A 19769-nucleotide genomic window follows, 5' to 3' on the forward strand; every position below is an offset into this window, starting at 1 on the left:
GCAGCATTCTCAGGAGCCGGAGAGTCTTTTGACCTGTGTTCATTTTATTAGGTAGTAAATATCTCCGTTAGCCGGAATCCCTGAAACCCGGAACTTTCTGAAAACCGTGATTAATTCCCAAAGCATGATTTTGCAGGAAACTTATAGCTTACGTAATGATTTTCAAAAGGGCGCATTTTCCTGAAAATTATGAGAAAAGGTTCCGAGAAAATTCTGGAGATGGGGGATATATTTCTAGGTTCGAGAGATGATGTAATGGGCAATTTCAGGAACTACCGAGAACATTCTTCCATTACCATAAACATTCGGGGGACGAGGGATATTTTCTTGATTTGAGATAATCGTCTCGTTAACGGGAAAACTCTCATTCACGGAAGTGCTCTTCACCAATTGTTCCGGCTAACAGAGATCTTGTAGTGGTTACTCTACCATGCAGCAACTTCCCAGCACCAGACTGTTTTGTATATAATATATTTTATATAAGAAACCACCATTAAGAGTTTCCTATCTCCAACCCATCCTGAGTGTGAGACAACATCACGTAACCCTGCAATCTAACAGTATTTGGTGTTTTACCCATAATAGAATTTGGGTAAATAACCACGAGCCTAATGTTGGCCTGTGACAAGACACATAAGCTATAATAAGATAGCCTTATTCTGGGCAACTTCAAATTAATTGGTTAATGATAGTATAGTCTTGCCTAACCTAAATGACAAATCACTTCTCTTAAATTACTCATTTAGCCTAGAACATGGTGTTTTCCTTTCAATGTTTGGGTCATTTGGTCTGAATTCGTCTTCAAGTTCATACAAAAAACAATTTAAAACATGAAAATATATCGGATTAGCCGTAATTTAATACTGTTCATGAAAAGTCTGGAACTAGGCCTAAGGTAGCTGCTAGACAAAGTGTCTCACTGACAGCCTGATCCTCACCAAAAAACCATGCACACATTCTCTAACATACCATAACATAACCAAACCAAACCTATCTAACCTATAACCTATTGGTATAATTTTTTATTTAAATAATCCACATGTTCTAACTAAATTAAGTAGGCCCTACGTTTAAACATTTATTTGCCTAAGACTGAAAAAGCAGTTATATAGGCCCCTATTAATCAAGTTAATTGCAATCCATATTTTACACCTAATATCATTTAATTTTGGCTAGCCTATGGAAATTTATAGCCTTTCATGTTATCATAAGCCATATACACAAGAAAATAGGCTAAGGCTATTGGTTGAATATTAGAAAAACAAGGCGAAGTCTTGGCAGGAATGTTCACTTGACCTCATATTTGGCTTTCATTACTGAGGGATATTTACGGCTATACAACATTAATAAGTTCTATCTGCAAGTTTACTCAGTCATAAAACATATTTTTACCCTAAGTGTGAACAATACAAACCTTCTATTTTGGTAAGAAATACTTTATAATGTGTAAGAAGACAAAAGATGCGTCTCTTCCAAACTGAGACCAATACAAACACTCAAGCCCTTATTATGGCAACAAAAATGTTACGAAAAAGATATTGAGTTTGTCAGTAAAGAGGTGAATTGAAGTTATATATGCGTTCGCAACTCTATTGGCCTGACCGCAAACCACATCCCCGGTCAAACGGCCGTTAAGTCTTGGAGAATTTTGAGTTTGACAGGAACTGTTCAGAAGATTAATGACTTTCTTAAATAGACAACTGACACTAACTAAACTATAAACATCAGATTCTCTGATGTCGGGGCGACAAAATAATATAACTTCAGTAGCGATCAGAACTCATGGGTATCCCCACGGACGACATAAAATACACCACTCTAACTGGCAAACTCAACACTCGCTTACTTGACACGTCTTACTAACAATAAGGACAGTTGAAGCGTTCAACACCACTCACAATGGATCTTGAATGTTCCAACTGTAAACAGACATATCTAAGTTGACTCAAAACAAGGGTATTCTCTCTCACATTCAAATTCATTTTATAGAGAGGTTGGTTTCAGTAAGTCAGAGAAAATGGGATAACGGAGGACTGAGGCGTCTTGAAGTGATGAGAAAACGGACTCCTCAGATGGAGGACTCAAAACAAAGCAGAGGTACGTGTTTTGTGGGCTATTGAGCGTAATATGAAACATTTGATTTTGGCGTTAACTGACGTGTATGACCGTGGTCGTTACATAAGCATCTCAAGGGGCACTACTCAGATGAATGTCCTTACTTGGAGCTGGCGGACGCTCTCCCCACAAGAGGTCACAGCTCAAGGTTGAAGAAGCCACAAGCCCAGAAAACTGTGAGGGGTAACTTTTTCGGAGAGAGAGTTGTGAACTCATGGAACAATCTGCCAGAGAGTGTTGTAACGGCACCAAGTGTGAGCTCTTTCAAGACCAGATTTGACCAACACTGAGCGGGTTCAGGTACATTCAGGAGCCGGTGCATGCCCAGTACTTGCCAACAGTGCGTAACAGAGACGTGACCGACCGCCCGGGCGGCTAGCGAGCCGATCAGTGGTGAAGAGAATAAAAGTAAAAAGGTAAAATTATACTACTGTATGAAAATAATTAAGAGAACAACATAGTTTGTCATACAGGATGTCACGTTTTCTATAAGCGAATAGAATAATATTCAGGAACAGTATTGAAGCGACGTACAGTGTTTACGTGAACGATACCGTAGATTGTCAACCAGAGGAAGGTTTACTCGATATGTAGTACACATACTTTGACTTACTTTCCAATAACATTATGGGACTATAAGTTGACTTATAAAAACTGGAAGCACAAAGAAAATTAATCTACAATAGAGAGAGACGTTAATATTATTGAGTTTCGTCCAGATCAATGTGTCGATGGATTGTAAACTCTGGTTGGCTTTCTGTAACGCCTGTGATTATATGATATCCACCATTACTGAATTAACTGCTTCAAGTTCAAGATATGCCATGCAGAAACACGAATTTAACTGATATATCTAAACTCAATAGCTAGATCACATCTGAATAGCTCCTCCCAAAAGACCTAATATTAGTGCAAGAGAAACATAGTTACATTGAGATTTACGGTCATTGGTGAAACTTGGCTAAATCCTTACTGAAACTGCAGCTGTTCTAACGTTCCGGGATGTTAGCAAGATCTCAGTTACCTTGATTGTTGTTAACTGCCAGTAGTATGAGGTGTCATCCTACTTGGACGATTGTCTGTTTTATGCGATTTTTACCACCTTAGAAAGGAAGTTTAAAATTATCACTTAAGTACTGACAGATTTTTATAATTAACTATTTATAAACTGGAGTCTGCAAATCCTAGTATTGTAGTGGACCATGCAGTCAAGTGCAAATTAAGGGGAGTTCAAACACATTTTCTCATCATCCACCAAAGGGCCATATTCTTAGGCCTTTCCTCTACTTGTTGAACAGTCTCGTCATTGTACTGATGTAATGTATTCCTAATTACAGATGATATGCACATTGCATTCCAAAGTTTTGGAACTGTTGATGGCTGGCTTTCGATGAATCCAGTTAATTATATTATGACACAGAATACAGGTATGACAGCCGTATGTGAAACGTCGATGTCTATTGGTACAGCAGCCTAATGGGGTCTGACTAATTACCCAAATGTACCCAAATGTACCCAAATATAGCCAGAATGAAGTCAAATAATGGTCCTAGATGAATAAATCGGACTGCCAATCACTTCTCGACTAGTATATGGTGTCAGAAAGTCACAGAAAATTGGAAAACTTACTTTAATCTGAGTTAATAGATCGCGTGCATGTACCGACGGAGCGAGGAATTACCCAAATGTACCCAAATGTAGTTGCAATGAAGTCAAATAATGGTCCTAGATGAATAAATCGGACTGCCAATTACTTCTCGACTAGTATTTGGTGTCACAAAATCACAAAAAATTGGTAAACTTAATTTAATCTGAGTTAATAGATCGAGTGCATGTACCTAACCTAACCTAACCTAACCTCGACTAGTATTTGGTGTCATGAAGTCTCAAAAAATTGGTAAACTTAATTTAATCTGAGTTAATAGATCAAGTGCATGTACCTAACCTAACCTAACACAACACAACTCAGATAAAATTAAGTTTACCAATTTTTTTTTACTTTATGACACCAAATAATAATCGAGAAGTGATTCACAGCCCGAATTACACTTGTACGACCATCATTTGACTTCATTGCGGCTACATTTGGGTACATTTGGGTAATTCCTCGCTCCGTCGGTACATGCACGCGATCTATTAACTCAGATTAAAGTAAGTTTTCCAATTTTTTGTGACTTTCTGACACCAAATACTAGTCGAGAAATGATTAGCAGTCCGATTTATTCATCTAGGGCCATTATTTGACTTCATTCCGGCTACATTTAGGTAATTAGTCGGACCGGCCTAATGTGCATATGTGGTTGGCAGACTATACAATGATAGTTGCTAAGGTGGCATTTCTGAATATCCTATCCTAACCTAACCATTAACAAAACAGTCCATCAATACGGCTGCCATACCTATATCCACTATGTTGTATTATACGATGAGTTTAGGTTTAAGCAAGAGATAATGTATACAACATTGTTTTTAAAAGCAATTACTGCACTGTGTGAGTAATAGTTACCACAGCTGTTTGCCCACACACGCTGCTACTTAGGAATTTTAGAGTCATTATACAGTAATGTAGATATGGCAGTAGAGCGAGAGTCTGAACATCGATGATGATGACCATTTGTCACTTATTTGAAGAGATTAATGCTACAGTTTTATTATAAAGATATTTTGTGGCACTTTTTGTACCACATTTTTAGTTTTACTTAAGAGTAAAGCAACTAAGCTAGTTTCAGTAAAAATATATTACACTGTAGTCCAGAACAATATGTAGCCAGTTTGTGAAGTATTACCTACATTAGAAGTCTGCAGCCTGATATAACATACGTACTGTACTTTACTTAGAAAATGCTGGTAGGACCTACGTACTTGCTTTAAGAATTCACTGAACTTTGTATGCTGATTTTAGATATACAGCGCTGTACAGTGACCCCTCCGTTAACGAACTCAATCCGTTCCAGAAGGTCGTTCGTTAACCGAAAAGTTCGTTAACCGAAACCATTGTTTCAATGGGTTTTTGGGTAATTGGTTCCAGCTCACCGAAAATTTCCTAAATTCAACAAAAATGGTAGAAAAGTTCACTTACTTTGAGGTGTGTATGTAGAAGGCTCCTGGATGATGATGATGATGATGGGATTTAGAATGGGAGTGGAGGAGAAGGAAGAAGAGAAGGCATTAGGTTGGAAGAGAAGTCACCCCATGGCGCCATTTCACCCATAAAATTTTAGCTCTCTTGGTGTAATTCAAGATTATTTTTTTTAAATCAACACTGCACTGCATTATATATTGTCAATATGTAAAATATATTTCAAAATGACCAATAATTTGCTTGGAAACAGAAAAAAAGCGTTTAGTTGAAGAGAGTCTCAAGCAAGATGTTACCTCCAGTGAAAACAGAGAGAGACTAACTCCTGTTTGCTGTGTTAAGAGGCTGGATGCCGCGCATTAAACTAGACACTTTACCTTCAATTATGTTCAATAATTGTTAAAATGACTAAAAAATTGATTATTAAACTTTTAAAATTATTGAGTATAAACTTCTTGATATTTACTAAAATAGTAAGGAATTTAAGCCCTAGAACCGATTAATGTATTGGCGGACTGATACTAAAGCTGGTTGCCCGGTCAGTGCAAGCGAAAACATGTTGAGGTCGGTTCGTAAGAACTTCGTTAACCGAATTTTTTTTCGTTAACCGAATTGAAGATCCTTATGGAAGGCAGTTCGTTGATCGAAATTACGTTAACCGAGGTGTTCGTTAAACGAGGGGTCACTGTATATACTATTATACATTTCCTGTGTAAATGAATATTAACAACCTTTTTTTTTAATTCTTTGTTAGCAAATTCAGCCTCAGAATTTGTTCCCAGACACGGAAAAATATTTTTGGGGGAGATTTTCTGGAATTTTCTCAGAAAATGTGTCTGATTTTCATCTTTGGAAACTCATTCACAGACCCGAAATTGAGGGATTTTTCTGGAGTATAGAGTGCAGGTATATAATTTATTACTTGATACTGTACAGAAAAAAATTGGCAGTGGATATTTTATGGTATTGTAGCAGCGAGTAAAAATACTGTATGATCTATTTTGTCATGAAAAATGTTTGGCTCTACAGTATTTAAAGAAAATGTAACTCAGCCATCTGGCCTACTCACACCAACTCAATGTCAATATAATTCATGCTGTAAAGAGTTTCACCCTTGTCCTATATATCATGCTTAAAACCATTTTAAACCAATTAATTGTACAGGTACCATTTTCTTTCTTGTTGTTCTACATATATTTATTTTTATTTTGAAAACCTGTCAAGTACAGAAAGGTTACTCTTTTTTATTATATTATTGTATTGTCATCAAAGTGTGGCTATACTGTATGTGTTTTATTGTAAGTAAATACTGTACAGTATTCGATTTGTCTTAAGATATTTTTTTTTTATGGGTGGGGTTGGTTGAATCATAATATAATTCTACACATCTTACTTGGAAAAAATGTAGTAGCAAAAATTTACTTTGACATGAAGTTTGAGCCTGAAAATGCTTATTTACTGCTGGAAATCATTTAATTAAAAAAAAATCTAAATTTATTTGTATGATTTGCCCATTGCCTTGTAGACTTTTGGGGCACAATCCCAAGTCGAGTAACATTTCTCTTTAAAAGGTTAATTTGAAGGGAGGGAGAGGTAATGGCATTGAACTTGGATGTAATTTCAGCCAAATCCTTCCTCTTCCGATTACTGACTGCAAAACCTGTCATTCTATCTTTAGAACCTATCTCAATTAACCCTTTAGAGGGGAAAGTATCCCATAGGTATTTTATTTTGGCTGATGCCAGATGATTATATTCAGCTGAGGGGAACCCCTGCCCTCTAAAGGGTTAGAGATGTCTATTTGCTTCTTAATTAAGTTAAGGAGCATTACCCTATGCTTTGAGGCTACGAGGGGGTCAACTTGTCGCTGACGATGTGAGATTTCTGTTCACAGTTAACAGGAGTGTCAACATGACTGCACTTCATAAAAACAATAAAATGGTAATTTACAAGAAAAAGGTGAATAGTATAACAAACCCTAAAGTGGCCATGAAACAAATTAATCCTTATAGGTAACAAAATACAGCTCCTCCCCGACTTACGACGGGGTTAGGGACCCAAATCCAGGTCGTAAGTCGAAAATGCTCAAATAATACATAGAAAATCTAAAATGGGTGTCTCTTTTTCTTCTCAGCACCACAAAACTCTCACAATTAACAGTGCCGGATTTAGACCTGTGGAGGCCCACGGGCAGCCTCTTTGGGGAGGCCCCCCTCATTATAACTACCCAAGAGGGTGGGGTGGCGAGTGAAGTGAATCTAAACATCTGGGAGTTCTGGGGGGCGCTGTAAGCCCCCCGGGAAAATTTTGAAATTTGAACACTTCTTTGGAGAATTTTGAAGCCATATGCAGTTATATTAAAAATATACAGTTCATAGGAAAACCAGGTATTTATGAATTTCAAGGAGTAGCTAGCCTAATATCTATCACGCTTCTTGCTGAACATAGTTTTACGTAATGGAATAGATAAACATGAATTTTAAAGAATGAAAATAAAAATAATCCAAATGAATAAACAAATAAATAAAATATTGTAATATGTGGAGGCCCCCAGATTGTGGAGGCCCCTGGGCAGCTGCCCACTTTGCCCACTCCTGAATCCGGCCCTGACAATTAAGCTTGCCAGCCATTTTAAAGTGAATTACAAATGAAAATTTTGTCTGTGTACTGAAGTTGGGACTCGAAAATACGTAATTTGACAAAATTTTGGTACGACTGAGGCAGGTTGTAAGTCGAGTAGGTCATAAGTTGGGAAGGAGCTGCAATACTTGGAGAGCCGTTCATTTGGTAAAGGAAAATATGTGACTTACATGTTCGTATGCCTGGCTCCTGCTTGTAAACCTCACTCATTCGATGTTGTTGGAGGTGACTATGAATACCTCTCTTATAATTGTTTTATACCATTGCATTGATAGTATTTACATCGTGATGATGAGAAATGCAAATGACTGGTAATATGGGTGAAACAAACTTATAATTTTTATGGTGGTTTCATCTACAATTTCCATAAGCACTTTCTTTGACATTGGTTTGGCATATTATGTAGGAAACATTCTGTCAAAGCAGCACTGGACTGGCCGAAAGTCAAAGTGCCAGCAACTCCAAAAACAATCAATGCTGGACCATCTTATGTACTTTAATTTGCCATGTACCGAATGCAGTATATATTATTCATCTGCTTGAATACAGTACAAGAATAAAAGGTCAACATACAAATGAATTCAATTTAACCAAAGTGCAATGAAGACATTTTAGAGTAAATTATTTTATTTTATTTTTTTCAGAGACTCCTTCAGTAAAAAATCCTTACAAGCTACAAGTCATATTCAAACCAAATTAAAAAAAAAATTTTGCAGTGCCAGAATTCTTGAGTCAAAAGTCCTACTATTTATAGAATAAATTTTAAAATAGAAAGGAAAGTGTTGTGTTGGAACAAAAAATTCAAAGAGTATCTGGTGAAGGAACACTGACAATGGACTGGGATAACAGAAGTGCACCATGCTGGTCCTGTCACAGGACTGGAGAGGTGCGTCGCCACTACGCTCAAACACTTGACTACCCACGCTGTGTTCCCGATCCCTCCACTGTCGATCCTCACGGTTAGTGCATCTCTGCTCCCTTATTCTATCACTCTCTGTATACCCCCAAAAATTTACCGGGCTGAGATAATTGTGTTGGTGTATTCTTATTCTTATTTACAAAAAATGTGTTAAAAATGTCTCTTGATCAGGGCCATATTCTAAGTCCTTTCTTCTATTTGTTGAACAGTGCCGTTATTGTACTGATGTAAGGTACTACAGTGATATCTCCGTTAGCCGGAACAATTGGTGCAGAGCATTTCCAGGAATGAGAGATTTCCGGGTAACGAGACGACTATCTCTAGGCCGGAAAAAAATCCCTCATCCCCAGAATTTTCTGGGTAACGGAAAAATGTTCTTGGAAATTCGAGAGTGATGCATTATTTCATCTCTCAAAGCCGTAAAAAATCCCTCATCCCCAAGGTAACGGAAAAATGTTCATGGAAATTCCAAAAATTGCGTTTTATATCATCTCTCACACCTGGAAAGTATCCCCCATCCCTGGAATTTTCCGGGTACCAGAAAAATTTTCTCTGAATTTCTGGAAAATATGCCTAATTTTCAACTCTCAACCCCAGAAAAAAATCCCTCTTCTCTAGAATTTTCTGGGCAATGGGAAAAATTTCTTTTAATTTTCCAGAAAATGTGCCCCATGGAAAATTGTTCCCAAAGCCGTAATTTTCCCAACAATTCTGGCTTTGAGAATGATTTTAAGAGAAAATTTCAATTCCTGCTATGAGAGAGTTCCGTGTTTGAGGGATTCCAGCTAACAGAGATATTACTGTATTCCTAATTACAGATGATATACACATTTTGTCGCACTGTATAGGAACCGTCAAATTTAACTATCGTGAGGCTTACAACGAATAAAGTACAGGCGTTCAGGTAATTATATTATATAATGGGTTGAGGTTTAAAATAATTAAAAGTAAATATTACTGCAGCGAGTTGCCCATACAAGTGACGTTGGATTTTTTAAAATCATTTATTGTATATGGTAGAGTGCGAGTCAGAACGTTGACAATAGCAACCAGCAATTCCCTCATATGAAGAGATTAATGCAGCTGATGCTACAACTTTATGCTTTATGCTATGGTTGCATTCTGCAACAACACAGCATAATGAGAATCCACATACTTTTTTACTTTACTATTTTTTTACTTTTATCCTCTTCGCCACTGATCGGCTTGTTAGCCGCTTGGGCGATCGGTCACGTCTCTTTTCCTTTATATTCTTCACCAAAAGGTCGGCTCGCTAGCCGCCCGGGCGATCGGTCACGTCTCTGTCACGCACTGTTGGCAAATACTGGGCATGCACCGGCTCCTGAATGTACCTGAACCCGCTCCAGTGTTGGTCAAGTCTTCTCTTGAAAGAGCTCACACTCGGTGCCGTCACAACACTCTCTGGTAGATTGTTCCAAGAGTTTACAACCCTCACTCCGAAAAAGTTTGCCCTCACGGTTTTCTGGACTTGCGGCTTCTTCAATCTTGAGCTGTGACCCCTTGTGGGGCGAGCGTCCGCCAGCTCCAAGTAAGGACACTCAACTGAGTAGTGCCCCCTGAGATGCTTATAAACCTCAACTAGGTCCCCCCTTGCCCGTCTGTAGTATAAGCTAGGCAAGTTCAGGCGCTCCAATCTCTCAGGGTAGCTGAGGTGCCGAAGTGCAGGCACCAGTTTGGTGGCCCTCCTTTGAACATTTTCAACCAACTGACAGTCCCTAGCATATCTCGGGGACCAGATGGGGTGACAGTACTCCAGATGGGGAAGCACTTCACTCCTGAAGATCGTCACGAGGGACGGACCGTCTAGATATCTGAACGACCTTCTTATAAGACCCAATAATTTATTTGCCTGATTTACCTTCTTCTCACAATGGCCCGAGAACTTCAGCTCATTGTCAACATACACACCTAGGTCCTTCTCACACACAGTCTCAACTAGTACATTTTCTTCATCCCGTTGGGACATATGGTACGCCTCCTTACCGTTGGTACGCCCCAGGTGCATCCTCTTACACTTCGTGACATTGAATCTCAGCAGCCATTCCTTCGACCATTCCTGGAGCCCACAGAGGTCCTTCTGCAGCTCTTCACAGTCCGCTTGGTTCTTAATTTCCCGAAATAACTTGCCATCATCGGCAAACATTTGTATGGAGGAGTGTACAACGTCAGGCATATCATTTATGAAACAAACAAACAACAGCGGGCCCAATACACTACCCTGCGGTACCCCACTTGTTACAGGTACAGATGACGATTTCGTGCCATTAATCACCACACATTGCTTGCGGTCATGTAGAAAGTCTTCTATCCACGCTAGGACATTTCCCCGAATTCCGTACCCTTCCAGTTTGATTTTCAGCCTTTCGTGGGGTACACTGTCGAAAGCCTTGGCAAAATCTAGGTAAATATTGTCGATATTACCACCCCGTTCTAGAATATGGATCCAAATATCCAATACCTTGAGCAATTGTGTGAAGCAAGAGCGCCCCGGCATAAAACCGTGTTGGCAATCTTTTACAAGGTTGTTTCGTAGTAGATGTTCCATCCCTGCATCTCTGATAATACTCTCAAGTACTTTACATATTATGCTGGTCAGGCTCACCGGTCTATAGTTGTTCGTGGAGTGACTATCGCCCTTCTTGAAGATAGGACTCACATAAGCCACTTTCCATTCACTGGGGACCATTTGTTCATCCAGGCATTTACAAAACAGAATCTTCAGGGGCTCTGCAAGCTCGTTGCACAGCTCCCTTAGCACTCTAGGATGCACCATGTCAGGCCCAGGACTCTTATGGACCTTTAGCCTGGACAGTTTATTTCTAATACCCTCTTCTGTGAACACAATGTGGGTCAGTGCTGTGTCGAACCGTCTGTCCTCAAACGCAGGAAGGTTAGTTGCATCCTCTCTTGTGAACACTGAGGAAAAGAAGCTGTTCAATGCCTCAGCTTTATCCTGGTCAGAATCTGCATAACTACCATCTTCAAGCCTCAGGTCTGATACTCCTACTCGCGTTTTCAATTTCGACTTTGCATAGCGGTAAAACGCCTTTGGGTTTGACTTGACCTCGCGTGCAACCAGCCTTTGGAACTCCTTTTCAGCCCTCCTACACTCTATCTTTGCTTGGTTTCTGGCTCTTGCATACATCCTCCTGTCTTGCTCATCATTTGACCCAACCCACGTCTTGAATTTCTGGGTTTTCTTCTTAATTTTGTCGACCGCCGCATGGTTCATGTGTAGGGATCCCCTCGTATTCCTAGAAGCACTGGGTTTGGTCTTGGGTATATATTTATCGATCAAATGGGTCATTTTACTAGTTATGATATTCAGCGTAGTGTCTGCGTTCTTGTACCTTAATAAGTCAGGCCAGTTGATACCCCTCATCTCTTCCCTCATCCCATTGTAATTTCCCTTGTAATATTTGCACCTTGGCCTGGCCTTATCTTGAACTAGGTAACAGTTAAATCTGAATGACAACACTGTATGGTGACTGGTGCCAACTGGGGCAAGGTGTTCCAGTTTGGCCACCATACCCTCCTCGTTTGTTATGATGAGGTCAAGTGGCTTGGGTGTTTGCTCCCCTCTGTAATGTGTCGGGTCTCTCACATGTTGGAACAGAAAATTATCTCTCAGAGTTTCTACAAAAAGAGTAGCAGGATTATTCAAGTCATTCGGGGTGGACTCGTTTCTCCAGTCGATGTCGCCATAGTTAAAGTCCCCCATGATAAGGAGGTGGCTGGGGTTGAGCATTGCCGCATTGTTTATTAAGGTTCTTAAGTTCCTTTGATTTAGTGGGCCACAGTTCGGGGATCTGTAGATACGCCCGACGATAAGTAAGTCCCCTCCCTTTAATTTAATTTTACACCACTTGGACTCTTCAAAAACATCCTCTCCCTGTACCCTCGCCTGGCTGGCTCTAAGGTCTTGCCTAGCGTAGATAACCACACCCCTCCTGCAGGATTCTTGAGTTAGGTTCGTAAATGAGTCATATCCAGCAATACTGAACTCACATTCCTCTGGGTCGATTCTCCTGTTCTTGTACAACAGTTCTACAACTCCTACAATATCTGGTTGGTGTACTCTTAGTAGTGTTTCAAACTCCTCCCTCTTATCAAGGAACGTGTCAGTATTAGTGTACATGACATTCAAGCCAGAATTTGTTCTCGGTAACGTCTCTGCTCTTAGTAATAAACCCGCTCCACCCACATTCTCAGAAGCTGCAGCATTTGCTAAGTACACTGTATTTTGCAGGGTGTGGTTAAAAATGTCATTGTTTACACGGCGCTCGTTCCCTCCTGTCTGGTAGGCTGAGCTGGTGCCGCCTCCCGGGTGGGGGGTTGAGTGGGTGGAGGGTGCACTGCTGCCCCCTGGCCCTGTGTCGGCACACTTGTTTCCACTACCCTCCCCCTGAGTATAACCCATGTGCACCTGTCCCCGTTCCTCCTCGACTCCTCCCTCTTCTGCTTCAAGTCCTGCAGGAGCTTCTTGTGCTGTTCCCTCTGCATTACCGTGCGGTCTGGGTGAATAAATACATCCCGAAATGCCTCGCTCCTTGCTAAGTTTTTTGCCTGCCGGATAACTTGCCATTTCTCCTCCTCACTCCCTAGTGTGATCCTGAGGGGGCGAGGCTTAGCCCCCTGCTTTTGTCCCAGTCTCCTCACATCCTGAGGGGTTGCTGGAATCTTCAGAACCTCTGTGCAAATATTTTGAAACAGCACCTTGTCGTGTGTTTCCTTACTCACAGTTCCCTCTGCCTGGCTCTCTGGGACTCCAAAAACTATTACATTGTTCCTGCGCTGGAGCCGTTCCTGGTGTTCCTCCTCTCCCCTAACAGTAGGTGCGTTAATTTTCATTTCTTCGACACACTTTTTCAGAGTCCCAATCTGCTGTAGAACCTGTACTGATTCTGCATTACTCTCCGCCCGCCCCCCCCCGTGGCCCTCCTAATACGTCAGCATAACTCCTCTTAGCAACCACCTCCATTCTATTAGCTACTTCCTCAGTCTTAGCAAGGATCTCTTTCTCAACTTGCTCCAGTTTGTCAACCAGCAGGGCTCCTGCTTCATCTATTTTCGCCCCTTGAGAACTCGTTCCCTTATGGATTGCAATCGCTTCATTCACCTTGACTATGCAGCCAGGGCAATACCAGCAACAGCCATCAAGCTTTACGGCAGTTAGTAACTTCCTAAACGTTGCATTAGTTAGGCCTGTATCCTCCATATCCGACGTCTCCCTGCAGTAATCACATATCAAACTCATGGTTGTTGTTGTTGTGGGGGGGGGGGTGCAGACTGTGTATAAATCTACACCTATTTCAAAAAAATAAAGAGAGAAAAAGTACTTAGCTACTCTCTGTTGCCTATAGAGTTGTCGTCTGTGACTGCGTACACTGTATCTCCCTGTGAATGGTGTATTGTAGGCACAGTTTCAGTCCTTGAGAAAGCACACAATCAAAATAAAATTTAAAGTCTCTGTGGCACCTATGACACGACTTGGTTTCAGCTGGCACGGTGCCTTTCCAGCTTGCTTGCTAGTGAGCGCTCACTTTAAGTTATTTACAACTTCAGCGGTCACTGATGACACTATGAACTATCACTGTGTACACTGTATCTCCCTGTGAGTGGTGTATTATAAACACAGATTCAGTCCCTGAGAAAGCACACAAACAAAATAAAATTTAAAGTCTCTGTGGCACCTATGACACGAATAGGCTGGCAGTTGTCCTTACCAGCTCGATTGTCAATATGTATTCACTTTAAGTTATTTATAGTCTCTTCTGCATTCACTGATGACAACTATGAACTGATTTAACTGAAGGCACAGTACTACACTCCCTGGTTGGCCTTTATCACAGCCGTGACCACAACACCCTAAAAAATAAAATAAAATAAAAGCTTTGTCATGTGGCAGTGATTGTGTGGTTATAGGCCTGTGACCTTGGCTGTACCTCCAACTCGGTGGAAATTGAGTTTTCAAAAATACAATCGTGTCTAGCATGAAAAGTCCTACATACTGTACTGTACTGGATAGTGAATTCTTAATTTTATGGGGAAAATTAGGATATGTTCCACAACTACTAAAAGTCAACAGTAATTTGATAAAAGTTGTGGAAAAACCATTACAATACTCTAATGTGGGTTAGAAATAAAGATAATACTGCATAATATAAAACTATAAACTAAGACGTATGAAGAGCATGGGTGTTTGTGTGGAAAGTGAATGTGTGCGGAGTGGCTGACTCGCCACTCCAGCCACGTCTCGTAATGTCACACAGTGCAGTAAACACACACACACACTATGCCTCATTTCACAACCATTTCTGGAGCATTAATGCTATAAAAGTTGTAGAAAAATAATTAAAATACTGTACTCTAATGTAGCTTAGAAATAAAGATAATATACAATATAATATACTATGATATAATATAAAACTAGTCTGCCATATCTTCTACAGAACGCATAATAGGAAATCTCTTCCGCAAAATGAATTATGGGTAGAAATAGGGCCGCCGCATAAACGCGAATTCGCATATAGTGAATGCGCATAAAGTGAGGGTCCAGTGTACTGTACTTTATAGCATATTTTGTACTGCATTTTCAGTTTTACTTAGAAATAAACCACCTGAGCTAGTTTCAGCAAAAATATTTTATACATGAGTGCAGAACAATTGGTCGCCAGTTTGCAAAGTATTACCTGCAATAGAAGTTCCAACCAAATACTGTATAACATATACATATCGTTATGCTGATTCATAATTTTGTATTATAATTTTGCAAACTAGGTGTTTTGATTGTTTTCTGACCCATGCAGCAGTTATTTTGGCAAATTTAGTGAAATTTTCGTGTACGTACTGTATTGCATTATTTTTGTTCTGATTTACTTATTATTGTAAGCCTCGATCAGAGTAGAACGTTCTAGAACCACCCAGGCATCTCTGGGTGATGCTAGGCTTTTCAAGATGCGTCTGTTGAGGTATATAAGCGGCAGCGGGCTGCCTAGTTGAGTCAGTCGATTGCTTCCACTCAGAGTGTAAAGAATAACCCTAGTAGAACAACTGAAGATAATTGTTGTGCAAGTGTTGTGGAATTTTTGTGATTAATATAAAGTGAAAAGACCAAGGAATTGTCCACTGGTAATGTGCTGGCTACAGTATATATTCAAAGTGAGAAGTCTACAGTGCATAAGTTTGTTTCTGTGACCTGGTGGAAATCCACCTGCCTGTTGTTTGTCTGTACACTGATACCGATCGTCTGGAATTACCGGAGACTGGCGGGACAGCCAGTGGTAATTTGACAACACTTGTGAGATATCTACTGCTTCTATACATACGACCCTGGCCGCTGGTAACCAGTGGTGGAAGCTGGGTAAGCTGTAAAAGGAGGAGGGTCGTAACAATATTTAGAAAATACTGGTACAATAGTAACCTTGATAATTCACTAAGACTTTAATGCAGATTTTAGATACAGTACTCTATTTTACTGTTTACTTTTTCCTCTTCGTCACTGATCGTCTGTACATACTTGAAAAAAAATTGAAGTGGATATTTTGCTGGTACAGTACCTGTATAATTTCAACTTCAAAATCTTTGGGTGGCAACAAGTAAAATTTTACCTTTAAAACGATTGTCTTCCCCTTATCTTAAATAAAAGGCCATGGGTCTACAGTAGTTATCTTGAGATCGTTGAAAAAATAAAGAAAATCAGAGCCAAAAATCCAAACTGATTCAAGTTATTAATACCCTGCTGTACATGTATTCTTCAGTTTTTAGGGATTTGAGTCTCCACTGGTATAATTACTTAAAAGCACTTCTGTTAGTATTGTACTTTACTACAATAATACTAATGTGGAACACATCCCAAAGATAAAAAAAAATTATACGTCACGCATTGTAAATAGGACAGATATAGGTATATATTACTATGTTTTGCGAGATGATATATTTAATGATGTTATCGCATTAGTAATTCTCCCTCGTCTTCCCCTGATGAACAAGTGTATCTTAAGTACTCCACGTGATGGGAGAGTCACCAGGCGCGCGATAATGAACCAGATAATTTCAGATATAACCAGTTACAGTGTATAAGAGAAGCTGCAAGGGGATTGGGGAGGGCGGTGGGGAGAGGAAGGGATAGATATGAGATGGGGACAGGAGAGAGAAGACGGGAGGGATATGAGATGGGGAACTGGAGTGAGGAAGATGGGAGAGGAAGGGAGGGATATGAGAAATGGAGGGAACGGGAGTGAGAAGATGGGAGAGGAAGGTAGATGAGAAGACATGAATGAAGGAAATAACAGGAAAATGTCATTCCCATCAACACTTAGTCATTAGTCATTCCCTCCTTCACTGAATACTGATGTGAGGGAGGTAACGGTATATACATAACTCAGACTATATATAGCTTTAAGTACACACACACAGTCAGTATAACCTTCCCTATGTATTTTGGAATATTTGTGATACAAGTTAATGTTGCGATGAATGGTGATGTTCCCTGTAGTGTACATAAACATGTTAATTTGTAGGGTAGAGCATAATGTTCCCTGTAGTGAAGAGCAACATGTTCTCTGTAGTGTAGAGCAACCTGAGCAGACTGGTGGGGGTGGATCACGTGAGGCTACTGTGTTTTGGGTTCAGGTGCAGCTATCTACATAACCACACTACACACCCAACGCTATGGGGTGTGGGTGCTGGGCCGGGTGCATTTATAGAGCCCTGAGCATGTAAATATTTCCAATTTATGCTAATATGCGAACTGTATTTTTTTTTGGGAAGCGTAACCGAGAAAATATTTTGGCGAAAATATAATAATAATAATAATAATAATAATAATAATAAAGGTCCATAAATAAATACAAAATTAAAAAAATCAATAGTGTGACACGATATATAAGAACATAAGATAAGAATGGAGGAAACTGCAGCAGGCCTATTGGCCCATACTGGGCAGTCCCATTTACATCCAACCTATGTTTGAAGCTACCTAGTGTATTCGAGTTAATAATGATATTTGGTAACGTGTTCCATTCATCCATACCAGTTTACTAATTTCGCGCCTAAATCTAAATTTGTCTAATTTAAAACCATTGTTATGAGTTCGCTCCTGGTTGGATAGTTTGAGTCCCTTGGTAATGTCCCCTTTGTTTAGCCTTGACTTCCATTTATACACCTCTATCATGTCGCCCCTCGCTCTACGTCTCTTGTCTCTCGAGGGAGTGCAAATTAAGATGCTTTAACCTGTCACTTTACTCAAGGTTCCTAATGCCTGGGATTAGTCTTGTCATTCTCCTCTAGATTCTCTCCAAGGATTCTATATCCATTCTGTAATACAGTGACCAGAACTGCATTGAGTAATCCAGGTGAGGTCTCACAAGCTCAAGATATAATTTTAAGATGACCTCACTGGTCTTGTAACTGACATTCCTTTGTATGAACCCAAGTACTTTATTAGCCTTGTTACGAGCAAGAACACATTACTTGGCTTAAGATTCCTACTTATCATTACTCCTAAATCTCTCGCAGTCGGATTTCTCAATGGCATCGTTGTTCATCTGGTAACTGGTTTCCTTGTTTACGTCTCCTAAACTGAGTACTTTACATTTGTCCACATTGAATTTCATCTGCCATTTTTCAGACCATTCGAAAAATTTGTTTAGATCTTCCTGTAGTTTTGCGGAGTCCTCGTCAGATTTAATTACTCGTCCTATTTTAGTGTCATCAGCAAATTTACTTATGTTGCTGTCTATGCTGATATCTATGTCGTTTATGTATATAATAAATAATAATGGTCCAAGTACTGAGCCTTGGGGAACTCCACTAGTGACATTGCTCCAATGGGATTTAGTGCCGTTAATGCTCACTCGCTGTTTCCTGTCCTGTAATCACGCCCTAATCCATTTTAGAATATTACCTTTAATGCCATGTGCTTCTACCTTTCTTATTAGTCTTTCGTGGGGGACTCTGTCGAAGGCTTTGATAATGTCAAGATATACCACATCATAATTGTGCCCCTCGTCCACCGATTCGAAAACTGATGAAAAGAATGTTAATAGATTACTGTAGATAAACATGAACGCCCGCTTGTGAAGCCATGCAGGGAATCCTTGATCAATTTGTGCTTCTCCTGGTGGTTTCGAATAGAGTTTGAAATGATTGCTTCCAGTAATTTGCCTACAATTGATGTTAGACTGATTGGACGGTAGTTAGAGGATAGTGATCTATCCCCCTTCTTGAAAATCGGTATTACATTCGCTATCCTCCAGGATTCTGGTACTACACCTGTTTCTAGGGACATGTTAAAAAAATTTGCTAAGGGCATACTAAGCTCTTCCTTACATTCCTTTAATACTCTGGCAAATATCTCATCGGGGCCAGGTGACTTATTAGGCTTTAGTTTGTTATTGTGTGTAAATGAAGAAGAAAGTCAGATCAGCTACCTGGGACTTGGTCACAATTTTTGTGATGTCATATGGCAGCAGGTTCTACATTATGCTTCAAATATCTTCCCAGGCGGTAGTACCTCCCTGCTTGATAGCTGCCTACTTGGTTAGGTTAACTTAGGGATGGGGCTTGTTAATCTTCAGGTGAAATAAGCTGGGGCGAATCTTCAGGTGAAATAAGCTTGGGCGAATCTTCAGATGAAATAAGCTGGCGTGAATCTTCAGGTGAAATAAGCATGGGGCTTTAGGTGATCCGATATTTTAATGTGCGCATTTCAAGAATATGCTTTAAGGGGGTTGTCAAAATTCCGCCTGTGGTGTAGGAATTGGGACCGTGATGATGGCAAGGTATCATCGTCAAGGTCAATCCCACGCTACAATCACGTGACTTAAGTCAGTCCCATGCCACAATCACGTGGCTTGCAGCTGATCCAACACCAAGCCAAGCACCAAACATTCGGTCTAGCGAGTCTCTTTTACTATTTTTGTCTGAGTTATCTTAACCCGCCTCTTGTTATCTAGTCATTCTTGCCTGTAGAACAAACATGTACACAATAAT

The 19769-nt window shown here is 40.0% G+C and overlaps 1 protein-coding gene across 2 annotated transcripts in view; it reads left to right on the forward strand.

Annotated features, from left to right (window-relative positions):
* The first annotated feature begins 2612 nt into the window (after positions 1-2612).
* Positions 2613-19769, forward strand: part of LOC121878524 (kelch-like protein 12) — a 41108-nt gene continuing 23951 nt past the window's right edge. Inside the window, exons 1-2 of one of the 2 annotated variants that reach the window (XM_042384786.1) lie at positions 2613-2692; positions 8479-8793. In XM_042384786.1, coding sequence (XP_042240720.1) covers positions 8667-8793 — 127 coding nt within the window. In that variant the 5' untranslated portion in view covers positions 2613-2692; positions 8479-8666. Of the gene's footprint in view, positions 2706-8478; positions 8794-19769 lie in introns of both variants that reach the window. The other variant, XM_042384787.1, reaches the window with a different exon arrangement.

This window comes from Homarus americanus, unplaced genomic scaffold (genome assembly GCF_018991925.1).
Source record: "Homarus americanus isolate GMGI-L3 unplaced genomic scaffold, GMGI_Hamer_2.0 scaffold41027, whole genome shotgun sequence".
Classification (NCBI taxonomy): Eukaryota; Metazoa; Arthropoda; class Malacostraca; order Decapoda; family Nephropidae; genus Homarus; species Homarus americanus.